Source organism: Lissotriton helveticus, chromosome 3_1 (assembly GCF_964261635.1).
Source record: "Lissotriton helveticus chromosome 3_1, aLisHel1.1, whole genome shotgun sequence".
Taxonomy (NCBI): Eukaryota; Metazoa; Chordata; class Amphibia; order Caudata; family Salamandridae; genus Lissotriton; species Lissotriton helveticus.
In genome coordinates, this window is record NC_136061.1 from 44425689 (window position 1) to 44440139 (window position 14451).

General features: G+C 52.1%; 1 protein-coding gene across 5 annotated transcripts in view; it reads left to right on the plus strand.

Moving 5' to 3' along the window:
- ABCB6 (ATP binding cassette subfamily B member 6 (LAN blood group)) overlaps nucleotides 1–14451 on the plus strand; it is a 306484-nt gene that overhangs the window by 172831 nt on the left and 119202 nt on the right. For all 5 annotated transcript variants that reach the window (XM_078679195.1, XM_078679194.1, XM_078679196.1 and 2 more), the window contains 2 exons: nucleotides 11060–11197; nucleotides 13901–14090. In XM_078679195.1, coding sequence (XP_078535321.1) covers nucleotides 11060–11197; nucleotides 13901–14090 — 328 coding nt within the window. The remainder of the gene's footprint in view (nucleotides 1–11059; nucleotides 11198–13900; nucleotides 14091–14451) is intronic.

Consider the following 14451-nt stretch of genomic DNA (forward strand, 5'->3'; position numbering starts at 1 on the left):
GCTTAGAAACCGCTTGGTGATTTGCGCCATATAAATTCCTGTACATTTACATTTACATTTATATATTGCCCAGTACATCAGGTTGCACACCTCCTCTTGCCCTCCTTGTGCATTACACCGAATACCGGGAAAGGGTGAGAAGTTTTCTACAAAAACGTTTGCATTAAAATAAAATCAAGCGAACCAGGCAAATTATAGCCATTTAAAAAAAAAAAGATTTGTGTTTTGTTTGCGTGTTTAAACAGATAATTGGAGTCTCTTAGCATGTCAGGGCGGGGCTAGGCCTGGGGTCCGAGGGATGAGAGGTCTGAGTCCAGTGAGGGTCAGGGCGGGGCCTGGGGTCCGAGGGATGAGAGGTCTGAGTCCAGTGAGGGTCAGGGCGGGGCTAGGCCTGGGGTCCGAGGGATGAGAGGTCTGAGTCCAGTGAGGGTCAGGGTGGGGCTAGGCCTGGGGTCTGAGGGATGAGGGTCTGAGTCCAGTGAGGGTCAGGGCGGGGCCTGGGGTCTGAGGGATGAGGGTCTGAGTCCAGTGAGGGTCAGGGCGGGGCCTGGGGTCTGAGGGATGAGGGTCTGAGTCCAGTGAGGGTCAGGGCGGGGCCTGGGGTCTGAGGGATGAGGGTCTGAGTTCAGTGAGGGTCATGGCGGGGCCTGGGGTCTGAGGGATGAGAGGTCTGAGTCCAGTGAGGGTCAGGGCGGGGCTAGGCCTGGGGTCTGAGGGATGAGGGTCTGAGTCCAGTGAGGGTCAGGGTGGGGCTAGGCCTGGGGTCTGAGGGATGAGGTTCTGAGTCCAGTGAGGGTCAGGGCGGGGCCTGGGGTCTGAGGGATGAGGGTCTGAGTCCAGTGAGGGTCAGGGTGGGGCCTGGGGTCTGAGGGATGAGGGTCTGAGTCCAGTGAGGGTCAGGGCGGGGCCTGGGGTCTGAGGGATGAGAGGTCTGAGTCCAGTGAGGGTCAGGGCGGGGCTAGGCCGGGGGTCTGGATGAGGGATGAGAGGTCTGAGTCCAGTGAGGGTCAGGGCGGGGCTAGGCCTGGGGTCTGAGGGATGAGGGTCTGAGTCCAGTGAGGGTCAGGGTGGGGCTAGGCCTGGGGTCTGAGAGATGAGGGTCTGAGTCCAGTGAGGGTCAGGGCGGGGTTTGGGGTGTGGCTGATGGATAAGGGGTCTGAGTCCAGTGAGGGTCAGGGCGGGGCCTGGGGTCTGAGGGATGAGGGTCTGAGTCCAGTGAGGGTCAGGGCGGGGCCTGGGGTCTGAGGGATGAGGGTCTGAGTTCAGTGAGGGTCATGGCGGGGCCTGGCGTCTGAGGGATGAGAGGTCTGAGTCCAGTGAGGGTCAGGGCGGGGCTAGGCCTGGGGTCTGAGGGATGAGGGTCTGAGTCCAGTGAGGGTCAGGGTGGGGCTAGGCCTGGGGTCTGAGGGATGAGGTTCTGAGTCCAGTGAGGGTCAGGGCGGGGCCTGGGGTCTGAGGGATGAGAGGTCTGAGTCCAGTGAGGGTCAGGGTGGGGCTAGGCCTGGGGTCTGAGGGATGAGGTTCTGAGTCCAGTGAGGGTCAGGGCGGGGCCTGGGGTCTGAGGGATGAGAGGTCTGAGTCCAGTGAGGGTCAGGGCGGGGCTAGGCCTGGGGTCTGAGGGATGAGGGTCTGAGTCCAGTGAGGGTCAGGGTGGGGCTAGGCCTGGGGTCTGAGGGATGAGGTTCTGAGTCCAGTGAGGGTCAGGGCGGGGCCTGGGGTCTGAGGGATGAGAGGTCTGAGTCCAGTGAGGGTCAGGGCGGGGCTAGGCCGGGGGTCTGGATGAGGGATGAGAGGTCTGAGTCCAGTGAGGGTCAGGGCGGGGCTAGGCCTGGGGTCTGGGGGATGAGGGTCTGAGTCCAGTGAGGGTCAGGGCGGGGCTAGGCCTGGGGTCTGAGGGATGAGGGTCTGAGTCCAGTGAGGGTCAGGGCGGGGCTAGGCCTGGGGTCTGAGGGATGAGGGTCTGAGTCCAGTGAGGGTCAGGGCGGGGCCTGGGGTCTGAGGGATGAGGGTCTGAGTCCAGTGAGGGTCAGGGCGGGGCTAGGGGTCTGGATGAGGGATGAGAGGTCTGAGTCCAGGGAGGGTCAGGGCGGGGCTTGGGGTCTGGATGAGGGATGAGAGGTCTGAGTCCAGGGAGGGTCAGGGCGGGGGTCGGGGTCTGGCTGAAAGATGAGGGTCTGAGTCCAGTGAGGGTCAGGGCGGGGCTTGGGGTCCGAGTCCAGTGAGGGTCAGGGCGGGGGTCGTGGTCTGGCTGAGAGATGAGGGTCCGAGTCCAGTGAGGGTCAGGGCGGGGCTAGGCCGGGGGTCTGGATGAGGGATGAGATGTCTGAGTCCAGTGAGGGTCAGGGCGGGGCTTGGGGTTCAAGTCCAGGGAGGGTCAGGGCGGGGGTCGGGGTCTGGCTGAAAGATGAGGGTCTGAGTCCAGTGAGGGTCAGGGCGGGGCTTGGGGTCCGAGTCCAGGGAGGGTCAGGGCGGGGGTCGGGGTCTGGCTGAGAGATGAGGGTCTGAGTCCAGTGAGGGTCAGGGCGGGGCTTGGGGTCTGGTGAGGGATGAGGGTCTGAGTCCAGTGAGGGTCAGGGCGGGGCCTGGGGTCTGAGGGATGAGGGTCTGAGTCCAGTGAGGGTCAGGGCGGGGCTAGGCCTGGGGTCTGAGGGATGAGGGTCTGAGTCCAGTGAGGGTCAGGGCGGGGCCTGGGGTCTGAGGGATGAGGGTCTGAGTCCAGTGAGGGTCAGGGCGGGCCTGGGGTCCGAGGGATGAGAGGTCTGAGTCCAGTGAGGGTCAGGGCGGGGCCTGAGGGATGAGGGTCTGAGTCCAGTGAGGGTCAGGGTGGGGCTAGGCCTGGGGTCTGAGGGATGAGGGTCTGAGTCCAGTGAGGGTCAGGGCGGGGCCTGGGGTCTGAGGGATGAGGGTCTGAGTCCAGTGAGGGTCAGGGCGGGGCCTGGGGTCTGAGGGATGAGGGTCTGAGTCCAGTGAGGGTCAGGGCGGGGCCTGGGGTCTGAGGGATGAGAGGTCTGAGTCCAGTGAGGGTCAGGGCGGGGCCTGGGGTCTGAGGGATGAGGGTCTGAGTCCAGTGAGGGTCAGGGCGGGGCCTGGGGTCTGAGGGATGAGGGTCTGAGTCCAGTGAGGGTCAGGGCGGGGCCTGGGGTCTGAGGGATGAGGGTCTGAGTCCAGTGAGGGTCAGGGCGGGGCCTGGGGTCTGAGGGATGAGGGTCTGAGTCCAGTGAGGGTCAGGGCGGGGGTAGGCCTGGGGTCTGAGGGATGAGGGTCTGAGTCCAGTGAGGGTCAGGGCGGGGCCTGGGGTCTGAGGGATGAGAGGTCTGAGTCCAGTGAGGGTCAGGGTGGGGCTAGGCCGGGGGTCTGGATGAGGGATGAGAGGTCTGAGTCCAGTGAGGGTCAGGGCGGGGGTAGGCCTGGGGTCTGAGGGATGAGGGTCTGAGTCCAGTGAGGGTCAGAGTGGGGCTAGGCCTGGGGTCTGAGGGATGAGGGTCTGAGTCCAGTGAGGGTCAGGGCGGGGCCTGGGGCCTGAGGGTCTGAGTCCAGTGAGGGTCAGGGCGGGGCCTGGGGTCTGAGGGATGAGGGTCTGAGTCCAGTGAGGGTCAGGGCGGGGCCTGGGGCCTGAGGGTCTGAGTCCAGTGAGGGTCAGGGCGGGGCCTGGGGTCTGAGGGATGAGGGTCTGAGTCCAGTGAGGGTCAGGGCGGGGCTTGGAGTCGGAGTGTGGGGGGCCCCCTCCATGTACATTGCAGGGGGGCCCCCTCAAGTATCGTTACGCCACTGGGGGAGTGGGGCAGCTGCAGTGCGCTTCCACCGACTGCAGGGGGGCGTCACCGAGCGGCTTGGCGAGGAAAGAGGTGGGAGGCAGGGGCCGAGCTTGCGGGAGGAGGGAGGAGAAACGAGAGCGCGCTCGAGGGCCTGACTGACAGAAGCACGAGGAGGCAGGACTTCTCACGAAAAACAGAATTGAGCTGTAGTTGACACCCCCGGGGTACCAAAGAGTTGTCGGCGTGAAGGAGTAGAAACGTCTCGCCCTGTGGGTATTAACATTTTAAAACTTGGTGACGCTACTCTCGTAAGTTAATAAAACGTTGCCCATCGCAAATCGTACCCAAGCCACCACGCGTACCTCTAGAAAACGGACCCCTCAGCTTGTGATATACCAGACCCGACCCTTTAGTGAAGATATGTTAGGAGCTCAGGCTCGTGAACTTTTAAGGCTAGCCTGACTCAAAGAATGAAGGCGGTGTTCTTACCCTTGTTGCACGGAACCACCCAATACTAAAGGGCACTAAAGATGGAACGAAAAAGTAGTAAGTGAGTAGTGAGTGCAGAGTGAGTGTGCAGAGTAGTGAGTGCAGAGTGAGTGTGCAGAGTAGTGAGTGCAGAGTGAGTGTGCAGAGTAGTGAGTGCAGAGTGAGTAGTGAGTGCAGAGTAGTGAGTGCAGAGTAGTGAGTGCAGAGTAGTGAGTGCAGAGTAGTGAGTGCCGAGTGAGTAGTGAGTGCAGAGTAGTGAGTGCAGAGTAGTGAGTGCAGAGTGAGTGTGCAGAGTAGTGAGTGCAGAGTGAGTGTGCAGAGTAGTGAGTGCAGAGTGAGTGTGCAGAGTAGTGAGTGCAGAGTGACTAGTGAGTGCAGAGTAGTGAGTGCATAGTGAGTGTGCAGAGTAGTGAGTGCCGAGTGAGTAGTGAGTGCAGAGTAGTGAGTGCAGAGTAGTGAGTGCCGAGTGAGTAGTGAGTGCAGAGTAGTGAGTGCAGAGTAGTGAGTGCATAGTGAGTGTGCAGAGTAGTGAGTGCAGAGTGAGTGTGCAGAGTAGTGAGTGCAGAGTGAGTGTGCAGAGTAGTGAGTGCAGAGTGAGTGTGCAGAGTAGTGAGTGCAGAGTGAGTGTGCAGAGTAGTGAGTGCCGAGTGAGTAGTGAGTGCAGAGTAGTGAGTGCAGAGTAGTGAGTGCCGAGTGAGTAGTGAGTGCAGAGTGAGTGTGCAGAGTAGTGAGTGCCGAGTGAGTAGTGAGTGCAGAGTAGTGAGTGCCGAGTGAGTAGTGAGTGCAGAGTAGTGAGTGCAGAGTAGTGAGTGCCGAGTGAGTAGTGAGTGCAGAGTAGTGAGTGCAGAGTGAGTGTGCAGAGTAGTGAGTGCAGAGTGAGTGTGCAGAGTAGTGAGTGCAGAGTGAGTGTGCAGAGTAGTGAGTGCAGAGTGAGTGTGCAGAGTAGTGAGTGCCGAGTGAGTAGTGAGTGCAGAGTAGTGAGTGCAGAGTAGTGAGTGCCGAGTGAGTAGTGAGTGCAGAGTAGTGAGTGTAGAGTGAGTGTGCAGAGTAGTGAGTGCAGAGTGAGTGTGCAGAGTAGTGAGTGCAGAGTGAGTGTGCAGAGTAGTGAGTGCAGAGTGAGTGTGCAGAGTAGTGAGTGCAGAGTGAGTGTGCAGAGTAGTGAGTGCAGAGTAGTGAGTGCAGAGTAGTGAGTGCAGAGTAGTGAGTGCAGAGTGGTGAGTAGTGAGTAGTGAGTGCAGAGTAGTGAGTGCAGAGTAGTGAGTGCAGAGTAGTGAGTGCAGAGTAGTGAGTGCAGAGTAGTGAGCGCAGAGTAGTGAGCGCAGAGTAGTGAGCGCAGAGTAGTGAGCGCAGAGTAGTGAGCGCAGAGTAGTGAGCGCAGAGTAGTGAGCGCAGAGTAGTGAGCGCAGAGTAGTGAGCGCAGAGTAGTGAGCGCAGAGTAGTGGGCGCAGAGTAGTGAGTGCAGAGTAGTGAGTGCAGAGTAGTGAGTAGTGAGTGCAGAGTAGTGAGTGCAGAGTAGTGAGTAGTGAGTGCAGAGTAGTGAGTGCAGAGTAGTGAGTAGTGAGTGCAGAGTAGTGAGTAGTGAGTGCAGAGTGAGTGTGCAGAGTAGTGAGTAGTGAGTGCAGAGTGAGTGTGCAGAGTAGTGAGTAGTGAGTGCAGAGTAGTGAGTGCAGAGTGAGTGTGCAGAGTAGTGAGTAGTGAGTGCAGAGTAGTGAGTGCAGAGTAGTGAGTGCAGAGTAGTGAGTGGCTCGCCCTGTTTCTAGCTCAAGCGGCACCGGCACCTGTAGTCTAAAGATAATACCTCTGCCTCAAGTGAAGAACTCTGGTACCCAAGGATGACTAGCAAACAATATTATTCACAACGTTGCTTACTATTCAGCAACATTTGACAGTTTGCAATCAATCTTTATAAAACAATTCAGAGTTTGATAACAAATTAATGCAACACATTGTAATATACAATGGCAATAGCTCAAACTTTAATGCTGCGAGACCTATTGCATTGTAAATGCTTGTCTTTTCTTTTCATTGATTATTACAGAAAGTCTGAGTATTCTACTTTTATATTATTCAGTAACCCAAGAACCAACTCTGTACCCGACAGAACCAACATTCTCCGCATTCTTGTGCACCCAGGTTCAGAGGGGCACTGGGTTACCCCATTATACTAGATGAACAAACACAGGGAAGCGTGGTGCATCTGACCAATACATAGCAAGGACATGAGTGAGACTGAAGTGAACCAATGATAAGTATTGGGTGGGATCCAATCCCTCTGATAGAGAACAAAATGTCTTAAAGAGACATTGCATGCGCAGTCTAGGCAAGATCTAAAAACACAATGCATCATCTATGACGTGGAGCTGCAAAGATACTTTCCTACGTCTTTGGCGACTCTGCAGGGTCCCCAGTTGGCTTGTAATGTTAGGGTGTCCATAAATGTCCCGTCCAGTCTCAGAAGGCTCTAGAGGATTGGTAGCTTCCCGTCTTCGTCTTGGGTTGGTTTCTGTTTTCTGGAGCTGATCCTCCCCATTCTTCAACCTTCTTTCCAGTCCTTACAGCTCTGTGAACCTTGCAGACTGAGGTTACAAGTTCATCAGACTCAAAGGAGGTCTCAAGTCGATCTAGAGCGAGTCAAGGGGCCAATGGAGTATCCTGGTCAGGAGTGATGCCGGCTCTGGGACTCCAGTGGTAAAGACAGTATCCTCATAGAATACTGCTCAGTAACCTCAGTAACCCCCATACCCCCCCATAGCAAATCCATCACAGGAGACTGTGCTCTCTGTTCAGCAGAGGTCTGCTCTTGGAGTAAACTCCCATGGTAGAACTGGAAGATGCCAGGTTCACTGAGGGAAATAGTAAATAGCCAACTCGAAGGAAGTGGGCATAAAATTCCTAGCCATGTGAGGACCTGCGAGCCTGGACTAAGTCACTACTCTATTTAGTTTTGAATTGAGCTGAACTGGTCCACTGAATATCAAAGATGGTTGCAGAGGTCTGGTCCAGGTATGTGCCTCTCTCTCTCATCCTCCACAGCAGGCTTCTCCAACAAGTAGCTCATGAGCTACTAGCAGCTCTCCAGATACCTGTAAGTAGCTCTCCTGCGTGCAGGCCATTCTGTCTACTTAATCAGAAGGTTTTGATAAGTTTGATTATTATATGTTTACCAAAATTGAAAAGTGTGTGTACAAGACAAAAAAGTATGTCTTTTCAGATCTTGCTTGCTGATGTTTGGAGAAAAAGGGTTGAGTGTTCAAAATATATTTAAAGGAATTGAGTGACGAATGTTGGGGCATTGGGGGGGTGGGGGGAGGTTATTACTTATATTATTACCTTGGTGCCTGCCAGAAGGGTAGCAGCTGTAGCTGTATGTATTGCCAGGGCCACTGCAATTATGCGATTCAGCGGCCGTGACGATATTTGCATAGTTATGGATTTGCTGGAATTTCCCACATAAGCCATTATCTGCTGCATAATCTGCAGATTTAACAACAAAAAAGGTTTCTAGCTAAAAGGAATCAAAAGTTTAAAAAAAAGGGCGACTCAGGTTCCTGACACTAGAGACTTTTTGCAATCGTTGCTGGTCAGTTGTTTATTGATGTATTTCGGTATTAAATTGATAACAGTAAAGTGAACTGTGTAAAATGGCAAAAGAATGAATTAATACTATCACAAAGTAGTGCTGCACATAATTTGCCTTTTCTTGTCGCATAGTTTAGTCAACCCTGCTGCCTCATTTGCTCCTCCTCTCCCTCATAATTACAGGGGCCCTATGTATTGCCAAGGTAGAAGCATTCCAAATTAACAAAGCCTTTTTAGGTCTCGCCTGAGCCAGCGCATGCGCTGTCTGTGAGACATTTAGTGAGTGCTACCACACGCTTTCGCTGCCGAGGGCTTGCTGTTGCGCACACGTGCATGAGCACAGCGGCCAGCTTTAATGTAATTGGGCTTTTTTTCGCTATTTGTTTACTTTTGCTCAATCGCAGCACCCGCCCTTAAATTTAACCATGTTAAAGGTAAAGCGCCGGTGCCGCGATTGTTGCAAAAGTAAAGAAATAGAAAAAAACATCTATTTCTTTACTTTTGCTACAATCGCGGCACCCGCGCTTTACTTCTAAAGCGCGGGTGCCGCAATTGTAGCAAAAGTAAAGAAATAGAAAAAACATCTATTTCTTTACTTTTGCTACAATCGCGGCACCCGCGCTCTACTTTAACCACGTTAAAAGTAAAGCGCGGGTGCCGCGATTGTAGCAAAAGTAAAGAAATAGATGTTTTTTTCTATTTCTTTACTTTTGCAAAAATCGCGGCACCGGTGCTTTACCTTTAACATGGTTAAATTAAAACGCGCTGTTATCTTTCCCTGCCCTTTTATTGAACTCTCCTTGCCCTTGTGTGTTGTGCACTGAGGTTCTTGCGCTAAGATACTTGCCCCATTACTTCCCAATATTATTACGCTTTTCTCCTTCTAATTCTGGTCTTTCTGCAACTCCTCTGTACTGGACCTCCTGCCCTCATACCATGGCCCTATAGACCCTAGCTCTGTTGGTGGCACCTCTCTCTCTCCTGTTGGTGCTTGCCCTCTTTCACACACTCACCCCACAATCCACCCTAGCCCTGTATTTCTGCGCAACATAATTCTACTGTTGCCCAACCCCTGCAATGTACTCTGTTCCTCTGGTTCTTGGCCCCATCCCACTTGTCCTATGCCTTGACCATTTGATCCACTGGTGCTCCTGGCTGTAGTAGAACCCATCTGTCAAAGCCCTCTTTGCTCTTTGTTCCTTCTCATATTGGTCCAAATCCCCACCCAGGTCCTTACCCTGTTTCCCTCCTAATATCTCTTAAGGGCTTGGTGTGTTGGCAACCCCACTTCTCACGGTCCATGCTGCTCCCCATCCTTAAACTGTTTGGCCTACACCAACACAGGCTTGCCCTCTTTAATCCTTTCTCTATTCACACACTGCCCCAGCCTTCGCTCCATTAGATACAGCACCACTGTAGAGTCCTTGTTGCTTGCCCTGCTGATTGTCTTTACCTCCCGTTAATTAGTCCGAGCCTTATTTACACTACTTCCATGCCCCTCCTTGCCCAGTGATAGGGCCCCTCTCGCCTAGTCTTTGACATATGTTAATATATCTCACTATAATGGACTTGACCTTTAGCCCCCTATGCTTAATTACCTTTCCTCCTTTTATTGGATTTCTCTCCAGGTCCTTGTCCTGTTGCCTATTTATTGTCCTTGCTCCTTTGAGCGTATGCACACACCATGCCTTGTCCTCTTTTACAAAGCCACCCATCTGTTCTCCTTTTTAGAGACCAGTCACCTCCTCCCTCTTGCTACATGTTGCTGTGTAATGCCGTGCTTGTGCCTGTCTGCCGAAGCCAACTGTGCCTCTCACTGCCCATCAGCCATTTCAAAAGCTGGATTTTTGGAACTTTGGATACATCGGAAGCATAGTCTTAGATGCCCACCCTTTCTAATGCTTTCTCAGCCTGTCGGCTGGAACTGCCAAGATGGCTTGCATCTAGACCAGCCTTTGGCATGTGCGAGCTGGGCCCACTCCCAGGGCGCAGACCTGGATGCCACTGATTTGAGACCACAGCAGGCAGCATTGTTGGATTTTCCATAGCCTCTGTGTCTGGTTTCTTGGCAGCCAGAGGGCAGCTGTAATAAACCAGTGGGAAGACTGGGTTCTACAGCAGTATACCCACACTCGCTGCCTAACTTCACCTTGTTTTTGCGGGTTCCAGCTGCTAACTCTTCGTCAGTAAGACTGCCCCCTTCTCCCAAGGATCCAGGTAGGGCGGTTGCATGGCAAGGCGTTAGAGCTCTTAAGCCACAGCCAAAGCAATTAGCGGTTTGAGTCCGTGAACGTGTCGAGAGAGAACCCTTGATTGGCGATTGTTTAGGGTCCTTTCAAAAAGATAAACACCTCTCATAAAAGACAGCAAACGTTATTATATGAGGTCTACAGAACTGGAGAAGAAGAGGCACAGAGTTTCCAGAAATCCATTAAAGGGTTCCAGGCTGGAAGCAGCAGCAGAGGTGAAACACGTAGGGACGAGATACATGATATTTTGCTTTTGGACTTCTTTCAGCCTATCTGGATGCTTTGATGTTTTTTAAGACTGAGATCTGTATAAAATCATATAGGCACAAGGCTTCTATTAGAACTTTAAATACAAGGCTCTTGATTTAAGAAATAAGCGGGGAGGGCCTTGTTAAAGTTCAAATGAGGCAACCACCTCAATCAAAGGCATATAACAAGCGTTGGCATAGCCAATAGGTCTCGCTTTTGGGACCTTTATAAGTATTTAGTTATGCAGCACAATATCCCTGGTGCAACATCAACTGTTGCATGGCTAAACACTTATAAGGACATTACAACTGGCGACCCGACCTGACGCACCGAGGTGATCTCTGCTGGTAACGTCACATGGGACGACCACTAGTGTAATGGTGTCTCAATCAATCAATCAATCAGGGGTTTATAAAGCGCGCTACTCACCCGTGAGGGTCTCAAGGCGCTTGGGGGGGGCGCGAGCGGCTCCATGTCAGTCGAAGAGCCAGGTCTTGAGGTCCTTCCTGAACGAGTGCAGGGTCATGGTATGATGTCTGGTATGGCGACTATTGCATCACTAATACTAGTAGTAGCTTGGGGTGATTTGTATTGAGCCCAAGTCACTGTTATTACAGAAAAGGTTAGATTCCCCTGCTCAGAATCATCTCTTTAGCCTGTTGTTGATGTGCACCGATCTCCCTCCCCTTCATCGTATACATTCGATATATTCACCCCCCCTCTCTCTCTCTCCTACAGGTGCAGTTCAGCCTCTGGTTCCTCCGTTATGTTTTCACGGGGCTGCTGTTCGTCCTCGGCCTGCGAGCCCCGGGGCTGCCTCGAAAGCCCTACATGCTGCTGGTGAACGAGGATGAGCGGGATGTGGAGAACCGGCAGGTGAGTGAGGTGCTGCTCAGCTGGGGTTCATTTGTGGCTGAGTTAGGATCATTTCAGGGGGTGTGGGTTGTTCATAAAGCGCTACACACCACACGTCTGCTGATTCGAAGTGCTGAAAATGACAGCTCTTACTGTGACCCAATCAAACAACGATGATAGAATGGAAGACTGGATCGGCCTGGTCAGGATTCTCAGTTGTGACCTGCAGATCACCGCAAATGTCAGCAGCGAGTGTTTCACCCACTGACCCAGTCATCTGTCAGTGTTGGTGTATGTGCTTGTTTGCGTGTGTGAAGACGTGCACAGGTATGCGAGTGTTTGCTATGTGTCACAAAGCAGTCTCTTTACCATTAAAAACTCATAAAAATGCTTTACATACCTGGGGCCGTATTACACATTATCACTGTTTGTGCCTGGCGCACCTTTCAAAAAAAAGCGCCAGCCGCTCAAACAATGCCAATTGGCCCCATTATGGTGAATGTGTTGCCCCCAGGGCAGCGCATTCATGTGCAAACACTGTGCAGCCGCTCTGTGTTTTCTCAGTGCAGGTGGGTGCCGCCTACCCTTTCAAAGGGGTTTAGAGATCCCCTTGCAGGCGGCTGCAGTCAGTGTCTGAGGGTCCATGGGACTCCCTTTACCCCCCGCAGAGGTCTGCTCTCAGGATGCGCACTTACAGTGCGCGACCTTTCAAATCGAGCACTGTCCGTGCGCCTCCTGAGAGCTTCTTTGACTCTGTGCCCACGTCTGTAATATGGCGCGGTCGCAGAGTCAAAGGAATTCCCTCTTTTGCATAGGGCACACCCCTATGCAAATAAGGGAACACTCTCTGTTGTTAGTGCTAGCGCTTTAAGTGCGCCAGCTCTATCGGTATTATTGAAGGGGACGCACAAGCGTCTGCATCCTCTTCTGTAATACCAAAGTGCCAGAGGGTGCAAAGCGGGCGCGAACGCCCATTGCGCCCTGGGGGCACTTTATGTAATACGGCCCCTGCAAGGCATGCCTCACTTGGTTTCCTTTTCTCTCTTCACCATTTCTCTTTCTCGACCCTTCGTGGACTTTGTCTCTTTACTTTTCTCTCTCACTCCACTCTTCTGTTTCTCACTATCTCTTTCAGTTTGACACGTGCTGATTCACTCTCTTTGTCTGCCTCAATTATTTCTCATTTCTTTTTCTTTCTTCCCACCTAATCTAATCAGTTTATCTCCATCCCTCGTTGTATTTTACTCACAGACCTCTGTTCCTCTAGCTCTTAGTCTCTCTGGCATGGTTTCTCAGCTCATAGCATCTCTCTCTAACCCTTTAGTTTCCGTTCTTGGTCCTTCCCTTGTCTGCCGTCTCTATTTATATGCCTACTTTCTTCTCCAGCCCAGGTCTCCCCTTCTGCTGTCTTTCTCCTTCTATCAATGTCCCTTAATGAATAATAGCGCTTAGAATACCCACTGGCCCTCATTCTGTTGACATTGTCTTACTCCTTGGAAATTGCAAGTGTTGTTGAGTAGCTACCTTGCCTTCCATGATTTGTCTGCTCCTGTTTCCTTTCCCTTTATCACTTCGAAGAACCCTTTTAATTTATTGTCATGCTCCCTTTTTTCCTATCCTTCTGAATCTCGCCTTACTGCGCCAAGAATCTAGCCTTGTCTGGCACATTGTGCAGTTTCAGAGGTAGTAAAGTGGCTTTGCGTGCATATGTCTTCGTCTCGGATAGTGTCAAACCTAGGCACATCTCTTCACATTTTGCTGTGAGTGGACGTGAATCCTGGGATGAATCTGCCTTTTCAATGGATTCCCTTCAGCCTGAATGTATGTATGTATGAGTGCATATGGCATTTCGGTAGTAGCGCATACGTAACCAAAAGGCAGCGAAGCACTGGACAGGTTCAAAGATGAGCATAAGGTCGACAAGTGATAGAAGACATGGCTGGGTTGTGGACTGTTAGTGCATTGTGATGTAGTGTTCTCTAAAAAGGTGTCTTCAACACTTTCCTAGATTAGAGCAGAGTTGGGGCGGTCCTGATGGATACAGGTATGTTGTTACTGAACCTGGGTGCATAGATGGAAAAGGCCTGCTGCCTTGTGTTTTTTTCTTAGTCTGTGATCTGATGGTGTCCTGGCTGCGGTGTACCGAGATCCACCAGAGATGGTGGGCTGCTTTGCAAGATAAGAGGGAATGCTGGTCATGATGGATCAGTAAACGTTGCAGTTGGTTTTGAAGATTGGCCGTGCTTGAAAGAAAAGCCAATAGAGTTCCATCCCTGAGCAGGAAAAATAATGCAAACAATGCGCAGCATCCCATAGTGGTCCGGATAGTGCTGCACGATTGCAAGCCCACAGAGGGGTTGCGGGTAATTTGTCCCAGGACTAGTCTGCCTAGCTGCTAACACCTAGTCAAAATTTGCCTAACACAGGTTCCTAGCCTGATTAAAAGAGTGGTTATCAGGTTGCTGGTATGCAGTTGCTGCATATATTTGTTCGAGTTCTTTTCTTAGGAAGTTAAGTGGAAGGAGTCGGAGTTTGACCAGTTTTCTTTGGGAAGTGTGCATCTCTACCTTTCGCTTGCAGAGATCCCCTCCAGCAACTAGGGACTGTCGTCTTTTGTTCGGTTTTGACGGCTTTGATGTGGAGTGATTTTTGTTGCTTTCCTGGTAGTATGTAATTTTCCATTTTTCTATGTGAAGTAACCACTGTCCCTTGATTTTTCCACAGCCCCTTATAGGCCAAGAGCCTGGGAACCGCTCCACGTGGAAAGACTTCCGCAAGAAGTTGCGTCTCATGCTGCCATACCTTTGGCCACGAGGCAGTACCTGGCTGCAGTTCGTGGTGCTGCTCTGCATGGGGCTGATGGGTACAGAGAGGGCCATCAATGTCTTTGTGCCGATATACTATAAAAACATCGGTGAGTGCACCGCAATTTCTTTGTGCGAGTTACTATATGACCATCAGTGAGTGCACCACAATGTCTTTGTGCCGATATACTATAAAAACATCGGTGAGTGCACCGCAATTTCTTTGTGCGAGTTACTATATGACCATCAGTGAGTGCACCACAATGTCTTTGTGCCGATATACTATAAAAACATCGGTGAGTGCACCGCAACGTCTTTGTTCCGATATACTATAAGAACATCATGAGTGCACCCCTGGAACTGGGTGGAGTGGTGCACTACCAAGATTCACTAATGTTCAATCATACATCTATCGTTGTAGCCTCCATGATAAGGGCCACAGTGAGCTCAATTCAAAGAGTTCACTGCTCA